At 42.8% G+C, this 24,546-nt stretch overlaps 1 protein-coding gene across 1 annotated transcript in view; it reads left to right on the forward strand.

Annotated features, from left to right (window-relative positions):
• hprt1l (hypoxanthine phosphoribosyltransferase 1, like) overlaps window positions 1-23,962 on the forward strand; it is a 44,300-nt gene extending 20,338 nt beyond the window's left edge. The window contains exons 3-9 of the mRNA XM_072595850.1: window positions 3,766-3,949; window positions 5,536-5,601; window positions 11,393-11,410; window positions 13,338-13,420; window positions 14,960-15,006; window positions 17,100-17,176; window positions 22,426-23,962. Coding sequence (XP_072451951.1) covers window positions 3,766-3,949; window positions 5,536-5,601; window positions 11,393-11,410; window positions 13,338-13,420; window positions 14,960-15,006; window positions 17,100-17,176; window positions 22,426-22,473 — 523 coding nt within the window. The 3' untranslated portion in view covers window positions 22,474-23,962. The remainder of the gene's footprint in view (window positions 1-3,765; window positions 3,950-5,535; window positions 5,602-11,392; window positions 11,411-13,337; window positions 13,421-14,959; window positions 15,007-17,099; window positions 17,177-22,425) is intronic.
• The last annotated feature ends 584 nt before the right edge of the window (window positions 23,963-24,546 follow it).

Below are 24,546 nucleotides of genomic sequence, written 5' to 3' on the forward strand. Positions count from 1 at the left end.
TCGGTCCAACCCGTCCACGCCGATCAGATATCCCAATCCAATCTAGTCCCACCTACCAGCACCTGCCCATATCCCTCTAAACCCTTCCTATTCAGAAACACATCCAAATGCCTTTTAAACGTTGTAATTGTACCAGCCTCTCCACCACTTCTTCTGGCAGCTCATTCCATACACGTACCACCCTCTGTGTGAAAATGTTGTCCCTCCGATCTCTTTTATATCTTTCCCCTCTCACCCTAAACCTATGCCTTCTAGTTCTGGACTGCACTCCCCCACAAAAAAAAACAGGAAAAAGACTTTGTCTGTTTACCCTATTCGTGCTTGTCGTGATTTTATAAACCTCTATAAGGTCACCCCTCCGCCTCCGACTCTCCATGGAAAACAGCCCCAACTATTGAACCTGTCCCTGTAGCTCAAATACCCGAACCCTGGCAACACCCTTGTAAATCTTTTCTGAACCCTTTCAAGTTTCACGACATTCTTCTGATATGAAGGAGACCAGAATTGCACACAGTATTCCAACAGTGGCCTAACCAATATCCTGTACAGCTGCAACATGATCTCCCAACTCCTGTACTCCATACTCTGAACAATAAGGGAAAGCATACCAAATGCCCCCTTCACTATCCTATCTACCTGTGACTCCACTTTCAAGGAGCTATGGACCTGCACTCCAAGGCCTCTTTGTTCAGCAACACTCCCTTGGACCTTACCATTAAGTGTATAAGTCCTGCTAAGTATTGCTTTCCCAAAATGCAACACTTCACATTTATCTGAATTAAACTACATCTGCCACTTCTTAGCTCATTGGCCCATCTGATCAATATCTGTTGTAGTCTGAGGTAACCTTCTTCCTGTCCACTATACCTCCAATTTTGGTGTCATCTGCAAACTTACTAACTGTACCTCTTATGCTCTCATCCAAATCATTTATGTATATGACAAAAAGTAGAGGACCCAGCACCAATCATTGTGGCACTCCACTGGTCACAGGCCTCCAGTCTGAAAAACAACCCTCCACCACCACCCTCTGTCTTCTACCTTTTGAGCCAGCTCTGTATCCAAATGGCTAGTTCTCCCTGTAGTCCATGAGATCTAACCTTGCTAACCAGTCTCCCATGTTGAACGCCTTACTGAAGTCCATATAGATCACATTCACCGCTCTGCACTCATCAATTCCCTTTTGTTAGTTCAAAAAACTCTGGGATATTCCTGGAAATACATCCAAGGAAGTTATTTGGGTTGAACTGAGAAATAAGGTGATCACCCCTTCCTTACTGGGATTCTATTATAGACCCCCCAGTAGTCAGAGGGAAATTGAGAAACAAGTTTGTAAGGAGATCTCCGTTATCTGTAAGAATAATAGGGTGGTTATGGTCGAGGATTTTAACTTTCCAAACATAGACTGGGACTGCCGTAGTGTTAAGGGTTTAGCTGAAGAGGAATTTAAGTGTGTCCAAGAAAATATTCTGATTCAGTATGTGGATGTACCTACCTGAGAAGGTGCAAAACATGATCTAATCTTGGGAAATAAGGCAGGGCAGGTGACTGAGGTGTCAGTGGGAGAGCACTTTGGGGCCAGCGACCATTATTCTGTTAGATTTAACATAGTGAAGGAAAAGGATAGACCAGATCTAAAAGTTGAAGTTCTAAATTGGAGGAAGGCCATTTTTTTGACTGTATTAGGCAAGAGCTTTCAAAAACTCATTGGGGGCAGATGTTTGCAGGTACAAGGATGGCTGGAAACTGAGCAGCCTTCAGAAATGAGATAACAAGAGTACAGAGACAGTATATACCTATTAGGGTGAAGGGAATGCTGGATGATTTAAAGAAATGGAGGGTTTGTTGTTGTGGTTCTGTTCGCCGAGCTGGGAATTTGTGTTGCAGACATTTCGTCCCCTGTCTAGGTGACATCTTCAGGACTTGGGAGCCTCCTGTGAAGCGCTTCTGTGATATTTCCCCTGGCATTTATAGTGCTTTGTATCTGCCGCTTCCGGTTGTCAGTCCCAGCTGTCCGCTGCAGTGGCCGGTATATTGGGTCCAGATCGATGTGTTTATTGATTGAATCTGTGGATGAGTGCCATGCCTCTAGAAATTCCCTGGCTGTTCTCTGTTTGGCTTGTCCTATAATAGTAGTGTTGTCCCAGTCGAGTTCATGTTGCTTGTCATCTGAGTGTGTGGCTACTAAGGATTGCTGGTCATGTCGTTTCGTGGCTAGTTGGTGTTCATGGACAGCTGGAACTGACAACCGGAAGCGGCAGATACAAACCACTATAAATGCTAGAGGAAACATCACAGAAGCGCTTCACAGGAGGCTCCCAAGCATTGAGGATGTCACCTAGACAGGGGGAGAAACATTATATGTTCCTGTAAGTGGGTGGCACGGTGGCACAGTGGTTAGCACTGCTGCCTCACAGCGCCAGAGACCCAGGTTCAATTCCCGCCTCAGGCGACTGACTGTGTGGAGTTTGCACGTTCTCCCCGTGTCTGCGTGGGTTTCCTCCCACAAAGATGTGCAGGTCAGGTGAATTGGCCATGCTAAATTGCCCGTAGTGTTAGGTAAGGGGTAGATGTATGGGTGGGTTGCGCTTCGGTGGGGCGGTGTGGACCTGTTGGCCGAAGGGCCTGTTTCCACACTAAGTAATCTAAACCCTCCCTCATTCTTCTGTGGGCGGCACGGTGGCACAGTGGTTAGCACTGCTGCCTCACAGCGCCTGAGACCCGGGTTCAATTCCCGCCTCAGGCGACTGACTGTGTGGAGTTTGCACGTTCTCCCTGTGTCTGCGTGGGCTTCCTCCGGGTGCTCCGGTTTCCTCCCACAGTCCAAAGATGTGCAGGCCAGGTGAATTGGCCATGCTAAATTGCCCATAGTGTTAGGTAAGGGGTAAACGTAGATGTAGGGGTATGGGTGGGTTACGCTTCGGCGGGGCGGTGTGGACTTGTTGGGCCGAAGGGCCTGTTTCCACACTGTAAGTAATCTAATCTAATCTAATCTAATCTGCAACACAAATTCCCAGCTCGGCGAACAGAACCACAACAATGAGCACCCGAGCTACAAATCTTCTCCCAAACTTTGAAAAATTGAAGGTTTGTTTAAGAAAATGATGGAAGCCTATGTCAGGTGTAGGCAAGATAGATTGGGTGAATCCTTAGAGTATAAAGGCAGTAGTTGGATACTTTGATGGAAATCAGGAGGACAAAAAGGGGACATGAGTTGGCTTTGGCAAACAGAGATAAGCAGACTCCAAAGAGGTTTTTCAAATGCATTTAAGACAAAAGGGTAACTATGGAGACATTAGGGCTCCTCAAAGATCAGCAAGGCTGTCTTTGTATGGAACTGCAGGAGATGTAGGAGACACTATGAGTATTTTGCATCCGTGTTTATTGTGGAAAATGATATAGAAGATATAGAATGTGGGGAAATAAATGGTGACATCTTAAAATCTCCATATTACAGGGGAGGAAGTGCCGGATGTCTTGAAATGCATAAAAGTTGAGGTTTGTACTTTTGTTAAAGTTAACCACCAGTGTACAGAGAGCACAGGTGGTGATGGAGATTTATTAACTGCGTGACATTAGAACTGAAAATCAAACTTTTGCCTTGGCCTATTAATGTTATAGTTTGGAGACGTGCAACAAAGCAGCTCCAGGATTCCAGCAGTCTGCGCAAAGATGACTGATTGAATGGCGTCTTTCTGTGCCATGACTTTCCTAAGGTTTCATTCTGGATTCGGATGATGCAGTAGGTATTATTTGCTTTCTCAGGACAGAACGCATGGCCAGAGATATAATGAAGCAGATGGGAGGTGATCACATTGTTGTCCTTTGCGTACTGAAGGGAGGTTACAAGTTCTTTGCAGACCTTTTGGACTACATAAAGGCTCTAAATAGAAACCAGGACGAGTCGCTGCCAATGACCATTGACTTCATCAGATTGAAAAGCTACTGTGTAAGTATGTCCTTGTCAGCTGTAGAAGATGGCCCAAATGGTCTGTTTGGGTTACGTATTGCAGTCAGAGGACAAAATAATGTAGTGAAGTGAGCTGGAGACAGAACCAATATGTTATGATTTCGGGGGCAGGAACTGAGTTGGTTTGTATTGTCAATTCTGATGATTAAAGTGGGATTTTCAAGTTGGTGGGGGAAAAGCTGATTGGGAATAGGTGGGATTCATGTCGGGATAGGTATTGGTGCTATGGCATTTTTTTTTCAAAGCAGGATACCATTGTAATGGACGGGCGTGGCTTTTTTGTGTGGGGTCTGCTGCACTCCAAGAACTGGTTTATTGCTTACTGCTTGGGAATTTAGTTGTGGACAGAGTTAGCTGCATGTTAGTTTTTAAGCTTCGTGGATGCACCCAGAATTCAGAAACACTGGGATGTTGTGGAGGGATTGGGGTGGTCGCTGAGGTGACATTCCTAATATGGGAAGGAAAACAGATTAATTTATGGACTGAGGATTCATATGCTTACAAGTGCCACACATTAAATTTCTCTCCAGCATTCTTTACCTCTCTCTTAAATGCTGGGTTTTCCGAGTGTTGGGATGTCTCTCTGCTTAGGGTTAAATTCATAATGGAGCTGAAGTTTGAGGCACGCACCCTCATTGAAATGGATAAATGAGCAATCTACCTCCTGGGGAGCAGTTTGGGTGGTCACCCTCCGTTGACACCAGAAGTGGGTGGGTTGGTTTGGTTTTGTGATTTCTATCACCCACCCCATCCAAATTCACTTCTAATAACCTCGACATCCCACTCCTGCCAGAGTCAGCACCCTCCAGAACCCTTCATATATAAGCCTAGACCTTGAATATTGGAAGGCTGTGCAACCATGAAGTCTGGCAGAACGGAGCTCACGTCAGTGCTGGATCCAAGCGACACAGGTACTTTTAACAGCAAAAGGTGACATGTGAATAACATTCATCGCTTGGATATGTAATCCCTCTTTCATTTCCCTTACTACTAGCCTAAAGGCATTTAAAGCCCATCATATTACCTCTAACAGTTCCTTTTTAGCACAATCTCCTGAATCATTAGGCTGGGATTGAATTGGGGCCTTGCTGGGGTTACAGCTTTGTGGGAGGGAGAGGGGGTTGGAGGGGGAGTGGGGTGGGATGTAGTGAGGAGGAAAGAGATAACAAGGGGTTGCTGGCAGTGGGATGCGCACAGCTGGCCCCTCAAGCATTGATGCATAGCAGAGGATTAATAATGGTCCAATTCTCAGTTGATTAAATGATCGCACACCAAGCTTCCTTCATAATTGTGATCCTTTCCCACCAAACCGGAGGGACTCCAGCAGCAAGTGTCTGTATGAAATGTAGAAATGTGAAGTGCAACAAAGCAGTGAATAGTGAAATTGCAATGTAAACACAAACAGGAAAGCCCACAATGGATCAAATCCACAGTAGGTTTCAATAACTTATAATTAGGAACTGAGTTAATTCCTGGTGATGTCCAAGTGAATGCTTTGTGTGTATTGATCTTCCATCTGTTACTCCTGCAAAATTACTACACCCTTTTCTCTATCTTTTGTAAAGAATGACCAGACAGTAGAGGAGGTGAAAGTTATTGGAGGGGACGACCTGTGCATGTTGGCTGGAAAGGTTAGTATAATACTCTCTGGTGCCATAACAATTTAACTATATTTAAGTGTATAGAGTGTGCATGTGCACACTTGTGCATGGCACGACATGCTGGGAATTCCAGAGTAGCACCCAGCAAAATACCACTCACCATCAAGCAGATAATGCTATTGTTTTCAACTTTCAACAGCCAAACATACAAATGAGTGTGAGTATGTGGCACAGCCCCTTGAACTGTCTCTGCCAAATGTGGTTTATCTGGTTACTCTATATTCCTACCCGTTATCCTTCCACCCCTTTGCTTGTGAAGAATCTATCTGCTGGATTGACTTTTTTTTTTAAAAAATGCTGCTCCTAGATTTTTGTGAACTGTGGAGGCGGAGAAAATTAATGGTCTTGGATGTTTCCATGAACTGTCCTTAGTATAAACATCTTGTTCTATTATTGATCCAGGGTTTTGCAGTCACCTGTTGTCTGATGCTGTTCCAGATGGTTTGTCTGACCTTGTGTTTTTGTTGAAAAGAAAATGCTTCATAGAAGTAATCGACACCCATATGCCACTAATTTAAAATCCAAACACCAAAAAAATTATATTTACACCTTTTCTTCACAATCCTTCGATCATGATGTCTGACATTGCTTTTGTTAAGTTCCCCAGCCTGGTAGCTCCTCCTCTACTTTATCCCTTTGATTCTAGTATTGTGTACTTGCCCTCCACTCACCTCCAGGGATTTCAGAACCTTTTTATAGCTGACCAGCCCAGCTGGACTCAGGTGAATTTTGGCTTCTGGTTCTACTTTTTGAGCCTTGCTTTTTTTTTCTTCTATTCATTTGAATAAAGCAGTGTGCGTCAGGGTGACTGAACATTTTAATTCTCAATTTTGATAGTGTTATACAGCACAAAAACAGACCCTTTGGACCATTGCCAACTATAATCCCAAACTAAACTAGTCCTACTTGCCTGCACTTAGCGCATAACCTTCCAATATCCTTACCCGAATGTCTTTTAAACATCTGTCACTTCCTCTAGAAGTTCATTCCACATCACTGTTTTATTTTAAAAATGTTGCCCTCCTATCTTTTTCAAATCTTTCTGCCCCTCACCCTAACATTATGCCCCTAGTCTTGAAATCCCCCACCCTAGGGAAAAGGCACCTGCCATTCACTTTATCTATACCCCACATGATCTTTTAAACCTCTATAAGGTCACCCATTAACCTCTGAAGCTCCAGTGGGGGCAAAAATGTCCCAGCCTATACAGCCTCTCCTTATAACTCAAGCCCTTCATTCCTGGCAATGTTTCATTAAATTTCATGCCTCCTGTAATTTTTAAACAAGCATTTAATTAATTATTCATGACCACCTTCACTTCCTGGCCCAAATGTTTGAGGTGCCAGGACTGGGATTGAATATGGTACATGGAGTGACTTTGGCCAGTGGAACTGCGGCCATAGATTATGGGCAGCAGCAAATTCGGTGATCTGCTGCTGGAGTGGCTACCCTTATTAAGAATGGTAGTTCAACACCAAGAGCTGCCACTCGATCAGAGGAATGACAGCTCAGCAGCACCTCTGGCGAAGGGCATTGCTGGGGCTGCAGCAAGAGCATGAGGGTGCCTCAGAGGTTGGGAGCACTCTGGTAAGTGGGGCAGATGATAGCTTACAACCTGCTAGGAAGACCTCAACTGGTGAGGGTGAGGAAGCACACTTGGGCTGCCTGTACCCTTGGAGTTGTTCTGCTTGGCATCACAATGTCCTTCAGTTTCTCACCCTGCCATTTGACGGTGCTGGGCACGTTTCTGTGGAGGATGCGGGGGATGGGTGGTCTCCTTATCGGGCTTCAGATGACTCTGCTATCCTGCGGCCCCCCTCTCCCAACAAAATGGATATCTAATCTACTAACTTACCCACCAATATTGCAATGGGATTCAGTGCCAAGCGGGAGATTTGCTTTTTGCTTGCTCTTTTTTGGTTCATTGTTGTAAAGTTTTTCCAGAATAAATTGGGACCCACCATGAGAGAGAAATAGTTATGTCACAGGAAGACTGTAAGATCATTGGTAATGGCTATTAATTTGACAATTAAAGGTTACTTTCAGGTTGAAGGAAAGATAATGGAAATATTGACTGGTTACGAACTAAAAGGCCAGTAGGAAACTTTTAAAACTCAAATTAAGAGCTGAGGAAATAAAATAGAGATGCAGGGCCAGATGATGTGTTTTACCTGTATGATGTGATTGGTGGTGGCACCCATTATGGTTTGTAATTACTACGCCTGTAGCAGGTGTTGGTTGTTTGAGGAATGCCTCATCAGAGTTGATGATCTGGAGTCTGAACTTTGAACACTGACACATCAGGGGGGGGGGGGGGGGGGGGGAAGAAGAGTTACCTGGATGCTGTTTCAAGAGGCATTCACATCCTTCAGATTAACTACCTCAAATTTGGTGTGACTATGAGCAAGGCAGGTAGTGGGATCCAGGAGGTAGAGCTGAAGAAGCCTCTAAGCTTGAGCTTGACTAACAGGTTTGAGATTCTTGTTTCTTCTGTGGCTGAGAGTCAGGATGATAATAAACAAACTGACCATGGAACCATGATACAGGAAGCCATTCAAGAGGGGTGAGAAAAGAGAAATGTAATTGTAATTGAGGATAGTATAATCAAGGGAATAGACACTGTTCTCTGTAGCCAAGATAGAGTGTTCCAAAGACTCTGTTGCCTGCTTGGTGCCTGTGTTCAGGATATCTCATCTGGGCTGCAGACGAACTTAGAGTTGGGGGAAAGATTCAGTTGTCATGGTCCATACCAACAATATAGGTAGCAAGAGGAAAGAGGTCCAGCTAGGGGATAAATTTAAAAGTCAGAACCAACAAGGTTATACTCTCCAGATTACTACCTTTTACCATGAGAAAATTTGCACAGGGTCAACCAGATTAAAGAGTGGCTCAAAGTTTGTGGGAGAAATGGGTTCCATTTCTTGGGACATTTGTGCCAGTACTGGGAAGGAAGGAGCTCTTCCAATGGGATGGGCTCCACCTGAATCATGGTGGGACCAGAGTCGTGGTGAATTGCATAACAAGAGCTATGGGTAGAGACTTCAACAATAATGGTGGGGGTGTTCAGTTGATGGAAAATTATAGAAAAACTTGAAAGCTGGGGAAGGTTCAGCAGTGGTTCAAGTTTCCAGAACAAGGAATAGATCAGAGTACAGAATGTATAGGAATGACAGGATGTTGTAGATATCACGTGGCTGCAAGAGGATCTGGGATGGGAACTTGATATCTAAGGATATATGTCCTATTGAAAAAAGAGGCAGATGGGTAGAAGTGGTGGGTTGCCTTGTTAGTAAGAAATAAAGTGAAATTGATAGCAAGAAGTGACATTTGGTCAGAAGGCAGAAACTGTGTAGGTAGAGTTGAGGAACTACAAAGTTCAAAAGCTCCTGCTGGGAGTTGTACACAGGCCTCCTAGCATCATGTGGAGACAAAAATAAATCAAGAGTGCCTTTCTTAAATGCCTTTTCTATTACAATAATCACGTGAGAGCTTCAAGATGCAAATGAACTGGGAATCATGTTGATCCTGAGGACAGGGATTTGTGGCTTATCAAATGTTTTTGGGGCAGCTTGTTGTGGAGCATACTAAGGAACTGACAGTTCTGGATTGGGTGATGTATAATGAGGCAGAGTTGACCAGTGAGCTTAAGGTGAAGGAACCCTAAGGGAACAGGAACCATAACATGATAGAATTCACACTGCAGCTTGGGAGGGAACAGCTGGAATCGGATATAATATTAAAATTTAGTAAAGGTAACTACTAAGACTTGAGGGAGGAGCTGGCCAAAGTTGATTGGAAGAGGACACTAGCAGGGAAGATGGTGGAGCAGCAATGGCAGGAGTTTGAGGGTAATATCGGAGGCACAGCAGGAAGAAGCTATGTATTAAGGGAGGAGGAGGTAACTATGGCTGACCAGAGAAGTCGGGGACAGCATAAGAGAAAAAACATACAATATGACCAAGATTAGTGCAAAGCCAAAGGATTGTAAATCCTTTAAAAACCAGCAGAGGATAATTTAAAGGAAATGAGGGAGAGATGATTAAATAAGAGGGTAAGCTAGCTAGAAATATTAAAGATTGCAAGACTTTTTTTTTAAAGGTAAGAGGCAACAGTGATATTGGACTGTTAGAAAGTGAGACTGGAGAGATAGTAATGGGTAACAAAGAAATGATAGAATAGCTGAATAGGTACTTTGCATCGATCTTCACAATGGAAGATACCAGCAGTGTACCAGAACTTGAGACTCAATGGGCACAGGTGAGTGTAGTGGCTGTTACTAAGATGATGATGCTGGGAAGCTGAAGATAAAGAAATCAGTCTGACCATAGAACATAAAACATTACAGTACAGTACAAGCCCTTCGGCCCTCAACGTTGCACTGACCTGTGGAACCACTCTGAAGCCCATCTATCCTACGCTATTCCATTTTCATCCATATGTTTATCCAATGACCACTTAAATGCCCTTAAAGTAGGGAAGTCTACTACTGTTGCAGGCAGTGCATTCCACGCCCTTAAATGATCAGATGGACTACACCCCAGAGTTCTGAAGGAGATGGCTGAAGAGATTGTGGAGGCATTGGTGGTGATCTTACAGGAAACACGAGTCAGGGAGGGTCCTGGAGCACTGGGAATAGCTCATGTAAAACCCCTGTCTAAGAAGGGAGGAATTAGAAAGACCTTAAACTGAAGGGCTTAGACTGACCTTAGTTGTTGGTAAGATTTTGGAATCCATTATTAACGATGAGATTAGAGTGTGCTTGGAAGTGCATAGTAAAATAAGGCTGAGGTTGTGCCTGACAAATCTGTTAGAATTCTTTTGAGGAGATAATGAGTAACTTAAACTAAGGAGAGCCAGTGGACGTCATCCAATTAGATTTCCAAAAGACTTTGACAAGGTGCCACACAAGAGGCTGCTGAATAAGAGACCAATGTGTTGGGGAAAGGTACTAGCATGAAGAGAAGATTGGCTGATTGGTTGAAGGCTGAGAGTGAGCATAAGAGGTCTGTTTCACAATGGCAGCCAGTTACTAGTGGAGTTCTGTAGGGGTCAGTGTTGGGATTACAACAATTCACATGGCACATTAACAATCTAGATAAAGGAACTGAGGGCATTGGCAAACTTCGCAACAATGACAGAAAGGTTGGAGGGATAAGTGGTATTGAAGAAATGGGGAGACTACAGAAAGACTTGGACACTTCAGAGGAGTGGGCAAAGAAGTGACAGATCAAATTCAATATGGGAAAGTGTGAAGGCTTCAAGAAGGCTAGAATATGCAAGCAGAGATTATTGTAAGGCTCTGGTCAGACTGCATGTGGAATATTGTGAGCAGTTTTGGGGTTGTTGAAGGGGTGGGGGGGGGGGGGGCAATGTCTGGATGTAAGTTTGCTCACTGAGCTGGAAGGTAGCAGCTCAGCCAGCAAACTTACATCCAGAACCTGAACCTGATCTACAAATCTTCTCAAAACTTGAGAAAAGAGATTTTTTGATTGGATGTTATAAATCAATATTGTGGGAAGCAGCCTTGACAACAGTCATTTTATGTTAAAGAAGAGAAGAGGTAGAGGGACTGAAAAGATTGATCAATTAAGACTGGATTTGGTTGGAGTCAACTAAGCTAAAGCCAAAACTATCGCACTCTTCTAACTAGATCTTCTAACAATGTACAAGTTGATTACAGATCATTTACTATAAAGTTGATTTGAAATCAAATTCTTTTAATCTCTTTTTTTTCTTCCCCGTCTATTGCTACATGATCTAGAATGTTCTAATAGTTGAGGTAAGTCAGTTATGTTCTCATTTCCTAATGTCTGGCATATGACTTCTAAAATGCAATGGGTCTCCTGGTTTGTTATGAAAATAGACTTTCATGTGCTATCAATTTTAAAAAATGAGTCTTTAATTTCTAATCCCCTTACTATTTCGGTAAACTATTTTAAATCTCACAATAGGGGTCTGGACAGAGAACTTAGGCAGAAACTGTTCCTGCTTATGTAAGGATCGAGAACCAGAGGGGACAAATTTAAAGTCTTTTGCAAAAGAAGCCAGTGGGAGGTAGAAGAGCACTTTCACAGTGGTTCAGGATTAGAATGCACTGTTGTGAATTGTGGGTGAAAGCAGCTTCATCAGAGCTAGGAGTAGGGCAATCAAACCCTTAAGCCTGCTCCATCATTTGATACGACCACGGCTGGTCTCATCTTTGCCTCAAATCCACTTTCCTGCCTGCTCTCCATAACCCTTCAACCCATTACTAATTAAAAAAAAACCCTCCTCCTTAAATGTTCCAGCATTCTCTGCACTCTGCGAGTTCAGTTAAAGCATTCAAGAGGGCATTGGATGATTTGTTTCTCTGTGAACTTGTTATTGGGTCAAAGTGGATGATTGGCACCAAGTCAAAATACCCACCGAGCCAGTGGGTATTGGGCTGAATGGCCTCCTTTTGCACTGTAACAATTCTGTGATTAATGTCTGAGCTCACCCAACTTCAATCTCTTGCTCATTCTCATTAGAGGCAATCCCTATAGTTTCTCAGGCCCTCAGCCCTGGGGTTCCCTCCCCAAACCTGCAAAATGTGCAGCTAAATTTGAGTTAATGGTGAACTAATGTTTTTCCAATTTCATTTTATTGCTGGGTATTAAAGCTCAAAGACGTGGAGATCTGGGAGAGAAAACCAGCCTTCCAGACAATTGAACTATAAGGAGGCAGGAGTAAGTCATTTGGGCCCTCAAACCTGCTGTGCCATTTAATGGGATCATTCCTCATCTGACATTCCTCACATCCACTTTCCTGCCTTTTTGCCTGTAACCCTTTATTCCCTGACTAATCAAAGATCTATCTGTCTCATCTTTAAATATACTTAGGGCTAAGCTCTCTGTGGCAAGGGGTTCTAAAGATTCTCAACCCTTAGAAGAAATTCCTTCTTCTTTGTCTTTAAATTGGTACTCCTTTATTCTGAGACTATGCCCTCTAATCCTAGACTCTCCCAAAAAGGGAAACAACCTCTGCATATTTACCCTGTCAAGCCCCTTAAGAATCCTATTTTTCAATGAGATCACCTCTCCATCTTCTAAGCTCCCAGTGAGTGGAGTCCCAGCCTGTTTAGACATTGCTCAAAGACAATCCCTCTATACCAGAGATCATCCTTGTGAACATTTTCTGAACTGCCTCCAATAATTCTGTCTTTGGCTTGGTTAGACACTGCGTGGTCAGTTTTTAAACTTATTTTAATTATTCTTATCATCACCGCTTTCTTTATTTAAAATTAACATTCGTCACAACCAGGACTAAACAGTCTTGCGTTTTGCAATTAACTATTTGTTTCAAGCAGAATACAAAACATAATAGTTGTTTGAAATAATGTATGGATTATTAATTTAGGGTCTTTCAAGCAAAAACTAACATTGTGTTTTACAGTTGACTGGAGAAGTAGGAGACTGACCCCATCAGACCCCAGGGTCAGAACTATTAAGCCAACAGTGACACCCATACAGTTAAATGGAGGGATTGCAGGGATGCTAGGGATATTGCTAGTTTATCATTGTGGAAAGGTGATTGATCTGAGTATAATGTACTGCTATTTATTGCCAGTAATGTTAGTTTTACGTAGTACTTTTAATTTTCTTCCATCCCGCCGCCCCACCGCATTTAACTCCTTGAATTCCGTTACCTGGTTATAATTCAGTGCCTCGTGTTGCTTCCCTCTCCAGGACATTGTCGAAACTGGGAGAACTATGAGGAAACTTCTCGCACTCCTAGAAAAATACAAGCCACAAATGGTCAAAGTAGCAAGGTAGAGTGCACTTCTGTAGGCCAGTTGGCACTTTGGCCCCTGTACAACATCCAACTCTGACCTTTGGGTGACTAGGGGGTGATGATGAGTGATGAATCGAGCTGCCAGAGGAAGTGGACGCGGGTACAGTTAAACATTAAAAAAAAACATCTGGATGAGTACGTGAACACAAGGGATTAGAGAGAGAGATGGGACAAAAGCTGGCAAATGGGACAAGGTCAGATTGGAATATCTGGTTGGCACTGACAAGTTGGACCCAAGGGTCTGTATCTCGCTGTATGACACTGTCTTTATAACTCTCTTGTCCAGCAGTGAGGGAGTACTATATTTTGAGAATCTGCTGCACTCTTAGGTGAATCTAAAATATCCTATAGCTCTATTTTGAAGAGGAGCAGAGGAGTGCTTCCCAGTGTCCTTTCAATAGCTGTCCTTCAATCAACAGCACTATAAAACAGATTATCAATAGTCTGTGGTGCAGTACTAGTGTCCCTACAGGTCGATTTAAAAACTTTTTTGGTCATTATCTGATCATTCACACTTCCTGTTTGTGGGAATTTGCTGAGAAAAAAATTGACTGCTGCATTTATGTGGAAACCTAGAAAATAGGGTCCTCTGGGTCTGTGATCTTGATTTGATCATCCAGCTCGGTGCCCTGTTCCCACTTTCTCCTCCATACCCTTTGTTTTGACCTTGACTGACTGACTGTTTCTGTAGCAGAGAATTCCACAGGCTCACCACTCTCTGGGTGAAGACATTTCTACTCAGCTCAGTCTGAAATGGACTACTACAGATCCTTGTTCCTGGATTTCCTACATTAGAGCTAATGAGAAACTTCTACGTTGTGTTAAATGTTGGGATGCCCCAAATTCTTCAAAGGCTTATCAGAAATGAGGGTTTTCTTTTCCCCCTTTTTATCTCATTAGCGATGACAACATTTGACAATACGGTATGTCAATTTAAGGCAGATACTTGCATCTCTGAAGTAGAATGTCAATTTACATTCAAAAATGCACATAACCACATGAGCTGAACTAACAGGTTGTGATGCATTGTTGGATCAAGGAGTCCACTGTGATTGTACATTCCATTACAATTTAATGTAGTGACCTTGAATATTCTGCCCTATACCCCATTCCCTTCATGGTACATGACCAGTTTTTCACTGTGCTGGTTTAGGAAGTCACTATATTAATTTTATTTTGTTTTGTTTTCATTCATGGGATGCTGTGGTCAGGCCAGAATTTATTGCCTATCCCTAATTACCCCAGTGAAAATGGTCATGAGCCACGGCCTTAAACCACTACAGTCCTTTGGGTGCTGTCAGTAAGGGAGTACCCAGATTTTGACCCACTGACTATAAAGAGACAGTGATTAAGTTCCAGTTTGGGATAATGTTTGGCTTGGAATGGACCTTGGAAAACCACTGCCTAGATGATCAAAAACTGTGATCATCTAGGCAGTAAGGGTCCTGGCTTATGAAGGTGCTGCTGAATGGGCCCATGTTAAATGACTTTGTTTCTCTTTTGAATCGACTTGCAGCTTGTTGTTGAAAAGGACCCCTCGAAGTTCAGGATATAGACCAGATTGTAAGTACTGCACTCCGTTTACTTGATGAATGTCCAAGAAAGAAGATTGAGCCCCAGCTCTAATCTCCTGATTGGGAGTTAGCAGTTACACCCAGTGACTAGAGGCTGTAAAACAGCCTGCTGTTGCAATATCAAAAATTTTTTTGAGAGAGAAATTTTGGGACAAAAGTCTCCAATTTTATATCCGAGAGATCCCAATGGATTCTCAATCTTTGTGCTTGGTGTTGAGCGGTACAAACTAAGCACAATATTTTGCATTTTGTTGTACCTTTTTCAGTGTTGTAAAATGTATGCTGTACAGCAGCACTCTCAAACCGACGTTGAACCCAAAGCACAAAGGATATTTACGTAGATGATCAAGGCTTTAAGAATAAGTTAGGTTTTAAGGCACTCTTAAAGGGGAAGAGAATCTGAGAGGCATAGGGACAGAACTTGAGAGCTTGGGTCCTCACTGCTCAGTCACAGCTACCAATGGTTGAGCCGTTGAAATTGGAACTTTAAAAATTGATTCTTTTCTGGAATATAAGCACATCACTGACCTTGAATTAATTTCAATCTGAGTGGCTTGGTAGGCCATTTCATAGAGTTAAGAGGAAACTGCAATCCTATGGATCTGAACTTGCATGTAGGCCAAACAGGGTAAAGACAGTAGATAACCTTTCCAAAAGGACCTATGTGAATCAGATGGGCTTTTAAATGACAATAGATACCTTCAAAGTCCCAATTGCTGAAGCTAACTTTCTATTTCAGATTTATTAATTGAACTATGATTCTACCAGTCGCTGTAGTGGGATTTGAACTCGTGTTCCAGAGCATTAGTCCCATATTTCTGGATTACTAGTCCATTGACGTCACCATTAGGACACCACCACCACCTTGTGAATGCACAAGAGGGCAGTGTTTGAGGAGGACTGAAATGGGAAGGTTATGCAATTAAAGATGTAACAGTGAGAAGGGATAAGGTAAGGGTGGGATTTGAAATCTGAAGTGAAGTTTAAAATAGTCATTGCTGGACGAGGGGCCAGTATCAGTCAGAGAGAACAGTGATGATGGGTGAAGAGGACTTTGTGTTAGGATGTTTGGTGTTTGTGGGTTTTTTGGTGAGTGCATGTTTATGGGAGGATGGTCAGGAACCATTGGAATAGTTGAGATGCAGAGGTGACATTTTAAATCATTATACTGGATTCAAATGATCTGTTTATCACTTCAGCTTTGTTCAGAGTGTGGGTTATCCCAAAATAGCCAAATGTAGTTATTGGATTTAGGCTGCAAAATGCACATAATGCTTGTTAGTGGGAAATAATCCAGCAATTCAGACTGTAATCCCTGGAATTTCTTTCCTAAAACTCTCCAGATCTCTGCCAGTCTTAAGATAACCCTTTTAAAAGCCACCTTCACCAAACACTTGGACATCTTTTGCAATGCCTGTTTTGTTGACTCCGATGTTAATTATTGTTGCAGTGAGGTTTCGTGTTTTATTCATTCACTGGAGGTAGGTTTCACTGGCAGTGTTTCCGAGTACTGGGTAAATTGCAGCAGCTTGTGAAGTTCTGTCAAAGGTGCTATATAAATTCAAGTTGCTTTTGCTTCGCTCCTCATTTAGTAGAACTGTGGAAGGGGAGCTGACAAATAGATTTCCCTGCAATCAGGAATTCAGAAGGAGCTTCCATAATTGTAACTTCACTGCCTCTAAAACTATGGTCCTCTCAAAGGGAGGCTGCGAAAAGTTGTCCTAAGCAAGTTTACACTCTTGATTTTAGTATCTGAAAGAATGGCAAAAGCTGATTCAATAGTGATATTCCAAAAGAAATTGGATATAGCAGTTAGCAGGACTCTGGGGAATGGGATTAACCGATGTCCTCTTTCAAAGAACTAGCACAAGGCCTCATCAGCTGAATGGCCTCATCCTAACCATTGATTCCAGTGAGGCCAGTTCATGGATTGAATCGATGTACCAAATGGTTGGAGGTTGTAATTGGAAGACAGGAAACATTCAGTAAGGTTGCAATCAAAGGGACTGAACAAAGTTTTATCTAGGGACATTGCAGCTACCAGTGGTTATGGTGCTAACATTTAATGCCTTGTTTTTTCAGTTGTAGGATTTGAAATCCCAGATAAGTTTGTGGTGGGATATGCCTTGGATTACAACGAGTATTTCCGAGACTTGAATGTAAGTATGCATTGCTACAAGTTTTATTTGCAACATGGAATTTTTTAAATGATGCCTTTTAGACTCTGAAGCTTCCACACAAATTGTAATGAGGGTTCTTTTTCACATTTGCTTTACTTGTGCAGTAATTAATGGCTTGTTCCAATTCCTCATCCATTAACTCAAAGGTTTCGTGTTGCCCAGCTTTATTAGATCTTGCGAATGCATGATCCAGTTCTGCTCCCCTCTCTCATTACCTTTCGTGTACAGTCTAATGATATGCCCATCACATTGTCCCCTCTCCTCACTCAGTACAATAGCGGTAGCCATTTGGAGTGGAACTCTACAGCCTTCTAGACTCCATATTGGGTCCAACAATTCTGGGACTTGAGGCACCTCCTCCTATGTCCTTGTCCTTATCCCAAACCCCACACAACCCATTGACCCCCATTAGTAGCTATTCAATCTCCTATGCTGATCGTTATTCACTCCTTTATCTATTCAACTGTTCTTCTCTCCACATCGGTCACTCCTTAATCCTCTTCCCCAACCTAACTTATACACTTAATAAAACAACCTTTTCCTAGCTACCATCGGTTCTGAAGAAGGGTCACTGGAACTAAAAAAGTTAACTGATTTCTCTCCACAGATGCTGACAGACCTGCTGAGCTTTTCCAGCAACTTTGGTTTTTGTTTCAGATTTCCGACATGTTCAGTTCTTCAGGTTTTTATGGAGTGTGATCTCTTCTGGGTTCTTGACACTCAGGCCAATAAAAACTTGTTTCCTTGTTCAGATTCAATGTCTATATTTCTGAGGGAGGCAGTGTTGCTTTTCCAGCACCACACTAATCTCATGGTAATATCACTGAAATAAAGACCCAGACTAATGCTCTGGGCGCTCACATTCAAATCCCATCACAGCAGTTGGTGTAGGTTAATCTCTATCAAGAATTGAAAGTGATGTCGAATATGACAATACCATTAACTATTGTGAAAAGCTGTGCTTCACTAAAGCCTTTATCCAGGGAAGGGCATCTGCTGTTACCTGGTCAGGCCCACCTGTGACTCCAGACTCTCAACCATGTGGTTGACTCTTAACTAACTTCTGAAATGGTTGAATGAGTGACTCAGTTCAGTGCAATTCAAAATTGGCAACAAATGAAATCCCTTCACAGGAGGGTAATCAAACAAAATTCAATTCCAACCCACATTAGGATATTTTGGAATGGGTGAGCCTGGTTGTAAGGCATTGTCTAAAGGAGAAGTAGTTTCCTCTTCCAACTTCATTTTCTTGCTGCACTGCCCCTGGGAGGTAGTGCTTGTAATTTGTTAATTATTTAACCAGTGACATGGATGATCTGGTGATGAACAAAAAAATTATTCCACCTTTTCTCATTTATATGTTGAATTTAGAGAGAGAAAATGGTGTTCACAGATTATAACCCAGGCATTTGAAGACTTAATCACCAGTAGAAACATACTAGCTAGAAGCAAGAGTAGGCCATTTGGCCCTTCAAAATCCTGCTCCGCTGTGGTGATCAAAACGAGGTTGGCCAGGTGGATCTCATTGAGTATGTGGGACAGTCAGGGAGCCCTGGCTGACATATAAATAGAAGTCTGAGTCTCCTGACTTCTCCTCACTGTAGGGACTGGCTCTGAGCTGACCAGTCAGAGTCTGTATACTGTGCACATGTAAATAAATGGGACTTGATGACTGTTATTTCATCCACCAGCAGGATAATCATGGCTAATCATCCAACTCAATACCCTGTTCTTGCTTTCGACCCATTCGCTTTGTTCCCTTGAACAATATCTATTCCTTCCTTGAAAGCAATGGTAGAGTGATTAAAATTAAAGACACACTGGCTGGCAAAAACAGCTTCTTTTGTAGCTTGAGTTCTACGCGGGACTCTCTTGTTTGCGGGTTGAGGGGATTAAAAAAAAAACCAAAGAACTGATGATGCTGGAAACGGAAACAAAAATGGAAATTGCTGAAACAAGGAGGTCTGGTAGCATCTGTGGGGAGAAAGCCGAGTTAACATTTCCAGTGGCCCTTCCTTCCTGTGGGGCTCATGTCTCGTTCCTGAGACTTAAGCAAACCCTGGGTTGGAGCTCCAGTGCAGCGCAGGGAGTGATTCGCTGTCGGCCATCGTGTCTCAGGTGAGATGTTAAATGGAGGCTTGGCCTACCCTGTCGGTTACACCTTGAAGATCCCACAGGAAGAGCTGGAAAGTTGTCCCTAGTGCTTGACCCTCGCTGAACATTTGGCAGAATACAGGCGATGTGGGAAGTTGAATAGCCTGCCTAACCTGTAATCCCCTTTTTATAATGTTGCAGTTAAACTGTAATCAATGATGCAGTAAATCAGCAGCTTGGCTATATCTGTGAGTAGAAACATCTGGGGTAAGGGGAGGGTGCCTCCTGAAGGAAAGTTAGCAGCTGACTGACAGATTGTGAAGAGGTGTGCACTGCAGATGTGTCACGCTGTGGGTGGCTAAATCAGTGCAGAGTAGGTCAATACCTCTCCACCCATTCCCAGTGAAAGGAAGTAGTAGGTCCAATCTTCTGGACCTGTTGTCAACATGATTGACTGCAGTAGCAGCAGCACTCCACAGTGGAGGTTACCCAGAATTGCAGGCTTCCTTGTACCCTTGGAACCAGGCAAGTGAGGGGCAACAGGCAGTGGTGACTTGCCCACATGGTGGGGGATTGGCATTGGGTGTGGGACAGAGAGAGAGAGAGAGACGAGGGTGGTAGCATTTTGGTTTCTAAATTTTTTAGAGGGAGGAAGAAGGAGAGATACTATTGTCTGAGTTGTGACCCCCTAATCTGCAAAGAGGCAGCCTCTGAACATAGTGACTCCTTCCTTTCTACTTTGCAAACAAAAAAAAACAGGGAGGGCTTTTTACACTCTCGTTCCCATTAATTATGGGGTGGACAGGGAAATCTTGCAGTCGGGTTAAGCGTTTAAAGAACTCTGTTGACCTGACACAATTTAATTGCAAATTCTGGGTGAGCTGTTGATTTCAATGTTTATCCACCCTCTGGGTGTATGTGTGGGAAGCTGATGGGCTGGGTGTCCACTGTTTTATGTGAGGAGGGGACACAAAACTCCTCCAACGGGAGCATGCAGTATTCAGGATATAGCTACAAGTCACATAGTCATACAGCACGAAGCACATCCTTTGGCTAACTCATCATGCCAGCCTGGTTTCCTGAACTGAACTATTGCTTTTGGCCAGCATTTGGCGCATAGCCGTCTAAAACTTTCCTATCCATGTACCAATGCAAATGTGTTTTGTGTTATCATTTTACCCACCTCTTCTATTTCCTCTGGCAGGTCTTTCCATACGTGCACCACCCTCTGTGTGAAAAGGTTTCCCCTTGGGTTCCTTTTAAATCTTTCTACCCTCACCTTGAATCTATGCCCTCTAGTTTTGCACTCCCTTACCCTTGGGGAAAAAGTCATTAGCTATTCACCCTATCCATGCCCCTCATGATTTTATTAACTGAGGTCATCCCTCAGCCTCCTACACTCCAGGGAAGAAAGTCCCAGTCTCTCCTATAAGTCCCACTCCAGAATCTTGAACTTGGATGGGAAGATGAATTTCGAGAATTCTTTTTGACAGTCATTAGCTGCTGCTGCTGATAATCAGTCACTCAAAAGGCATGACCTACTCTGCTCTGCACCCATCACCTCTTCTCCCCCTCTACCTGCTGGGAATGACAGCTTCTGTCAGCTGGAGTTCTTACTGAGGCAGCAGCTTGCGAAACCAAGACCATCCTTGCAATCCAGCAGAAAATACATCATTGCTGCTGCTTTCTGGCTCCAACTCTGAGGCATGGTGGATTTTCATTTGCCTTTCCCTCAATCTGCCTCTTGGCGGGTGGGAGGTTATCGCAGCAACTCAGACAGGAAATGGGCTATCGCTGTGACACATGGTGTGTGGCTGAGGCTGATCTAGATCTAGTCTGTCTAACTGAGATGAGTCACCATCATTATTCAACAGTTTGTTTTCCTATCTCCTTCCAGTAGATCATTTGTAATTGAGAAGATTCTGTTTTACTTTATATGGTTTAAAAGGTAGGCTGAATGGTACAATCTTCAGAGAAGTCTCATTTGGACAGTAACCCTATCCCCCAGAAGATAGTACTGCAAGTATCTCGGAGATATTTTTCAGGTAGTGGTGAAAAATGGGTAAGAAAAACAAGGGTAGGGCTTATCAATTAACGGCAAGAGAGGGACCTCGTGATGCAGGTACATAACTCTTTTTTTTAAAGTTTGCATCACATACAGACACTTGCCTTCATTGCTCTTGAGGATAGGTGTTGGGAAGTCATGTTGAGATTGTGCAGGACATTGGTGAGGCCACTTCTGGAATACCATGCTTCATTCTGGTTGCCCAGTTATAGGAAGGATATTATTAAGCCAGAGAGGGTTCAGAAGAGACTTACTAGGGTGTTGCCAGGTATGGAAGGTTTGTGTTATAAAGACTGGATCGGTTGGGACTTTTTTCACTGGAGCATAGGAGGTTGAAAGGCAATCTATGAAACAATGAGAGGTATAGATAGAGTTAACGGCATTTGTCTTTTCTGTAGGATGGACGATTAAGGTGAGTGGAGAGATTCAAAAAAGACATGACAAGCCAATTTTTTGTTTTCAGAGGGTGGTTCATGTGTGGAATGAACTTCCTGAGGAAGTGTTGGATGCAGGTACAATTACAATATTTAAAAGACATTTGCGTAGATACATGCCGAACATAATTCCAAACTAAACCAGTCCAACTTGCCTGTTGCTGGCCCATGTCCCTCTAAACCTTTACTATTCATGTTTCCATCCAAACGTCTTTAAAAGGTAATTGTACCCACATCCACCATGTCCTCAGGAATTTCATTCCGCACCCGAAACTTTTTTCAAAAAAATATTTGCCCTTTTTTTCAGTTTCCCTCCTCCCACCTTACAAATATGCCCCCTGAGTCTCGCAATCCCCAATCCTAGCGGAAAAAACTGATTAACTCTATCTGTACCCTTCATTATTTTAGAAACCATTGTCACTTTACTGCTTGTTGGGTTTGTGCACTGATTTGATTCTCTCATCCTTCACAAAAATGACCACACTTCTCAACGTCTTTCTTTCTAGTTACACCTGTTCACCAAAACATTAAAACAGTTGAGTGTAATGGTGAATATAAACAAAAAGATTAATGTTGACTTTTTTTAATTAGCAAAACTGTGCCTGTGTCGCTTTAAACCTTTTTTTCTTTCAAAGCATATTTGTGTGATCAGCGAAAGAGGAAGACAAAAGTACAAGGTGTGAAGATGCAGAGGACATGTTTGCAATAACGTGAATATTCTGACAAGGAACAGATCATTGTAGATGCTGAAACATCCCTACCCCTTCGATCAGTTGTTTTATATAGAAAATAGGCAATGGAATGTGTGCAGAAAGGAATGTACATAGTTGCACATATGTCAGATTATTTACTATTTTTGTATTGTCTGATGGAAAGGGTTAATTTTTTATATTTGAAATATGCTGTAAAGTTATAATTTTCCCTCCTGGAAACATTGAGAGCAAACAGAAATATTTTTGTATTCAGATGTTTTGTTGAGATATGTGCAAATGAGCATAAGGCAGTATCAGAATCAAATCTGCAGCATCTGTGCTCCATGTTTCACACCAGGCAGTGGTGAACAGTTGGAGAGTCAATGGCCCAATCTTGTAAAACTGGGCAGCACTTCTCATGAATAAGCATTGTCAGAGTGGGCAGGTGGGCTCCATTTGCCAAGCCTACCCAACAAAGTTGGAGATGGGTTGATGGGATTGGGAGTGTACTGAGCGAGGGCCAGTTGCCTCGAATAGGGCTACACCGGTGATAAATCCAGAATGGCTTTGGTGGGCCACCAATCAGTAGTTGAAAACAACAACCAATTCTTCCAAAGGCTGGGGGTGTTAAAAAATAGTGGCATGAAATGTATCCATAGCAAATCCAATTCCTATTGACTTCAATGGGGCAGTGCACCAGACTGAATAGAAAATGACAGATTCACTACAGAGCTGTTTTCGTCTGTTGGTGCAGGCCAGTTATAAGGTGTCCATCTCCCTGCAGCTCAGTTTGCAAATGAATTTGGAATTCTGTTTTGTGAGCAATAAATGGGTGTCCTTCTCCCTCCCTCAGGGCCATGTCCCTCTGCAAAGGTGCACATCCCAGTCCCATGGTGCTGTGGCTTAGTGATATTTCTAATGACCAGGTCAAGGGGAGTTCTGGGGGTGGAAAGGCAAAGACACTACAAGGCAGCAGAGTCTTCTGAATAACAGATTGAGGTGCTATTTTGGCAGATTTCTTCTCTTTTTTTAAATCCCATCGCTTGATAGAAAATAGGAACCCATCGACACTAATTTTCTTCTGCCAAAGTGGAAGCAAGAAATGAAGAATTCCAAACCCCCTTCTGATAGGATTTCAATCTCATTTTATTTCTATCCATCTACCGTTAGTGGGCTTTTTCCTGCTTTAATGTGGTTTGGTCATTGTGGCTATCCTCTGCTGAGCATGTGAATGTGTTGGCATGCTCTTTGTGTGCAGTGTTGCCAGATTGGCTTCCCACCAACATTTTAACATTAGGGGATGTGCTGCTTGCATCTTTGCCCTGTAAACATTGCATTTAAGAGCACAAGCTAGAGATCTCAGAGCTGAGTGCATGGTGTGGGATATACTTTTCAGTACATTTGCCATTTCAATGTATTTTTCTCTTATTTATTTTTCTGTGAATGTAAGATATGGATGTATTAGCAATAAACCAAACTTGGCAAGATACCTGACTGGCTTAAAGGGTTGTCTGCAATGACCAACTTTGCTTTGTACACACAATTTTTATTCATACACTGGATGTGGGCATCACTGACTATGCCAGCCTTTTAACTTAAAAGGTGTAAGTGAAACAGATGGCTTTTACTACAAAGGCCCAGCTCTTTATTCCAGATCTTACTGAATTCCAATTTCACCATCTGCCCTGGTGGGATTTGAACCCAATTCCCCAGAGCATTGGCCTGGAACATTTAGTTCAGTGACTGGCACAAGGGGAGGCAGTGGTATATTGGTAATCAACCTGTGTGGCTACTAAAGGCACAGAGTGCCTGACTATCTTTGGTACGGTGGTCATTCTAATAATCCTGGGTATTAGATTGGTGATTTTGACTAAGCAGTATTTGAGACAGAGGAATATTGAATGGCATCTGATCCACTTTTGTTTTAAATCTGAAAGAATCAAAATTGTATGGTCAATGCCCATCGGCTTATGGGGTGTAATAAATCTGCAAGTGAACACAAGTCAGCAAAAAAACTGGAAACTTCAAAGATCGGAGCAGGAGTAGGCTATTCAACTCTTTGAT

The sequence above is a fragment of the Chiloscyllium punctatum genome, chromosome 26, assembly GCF_047496795.1.
Source record: "Chiloscyllium punctatum isolate Juve2018m chromosome 26, sChiPun1.3, whole genome shotgun sequence".
NCBI lineage: Eukaryota > Metazoa > Chordata > Chondrichthyes > Orectolobiformes > Hemiscylliidae > Chiloscyllium > Chiloscyllium punctatum.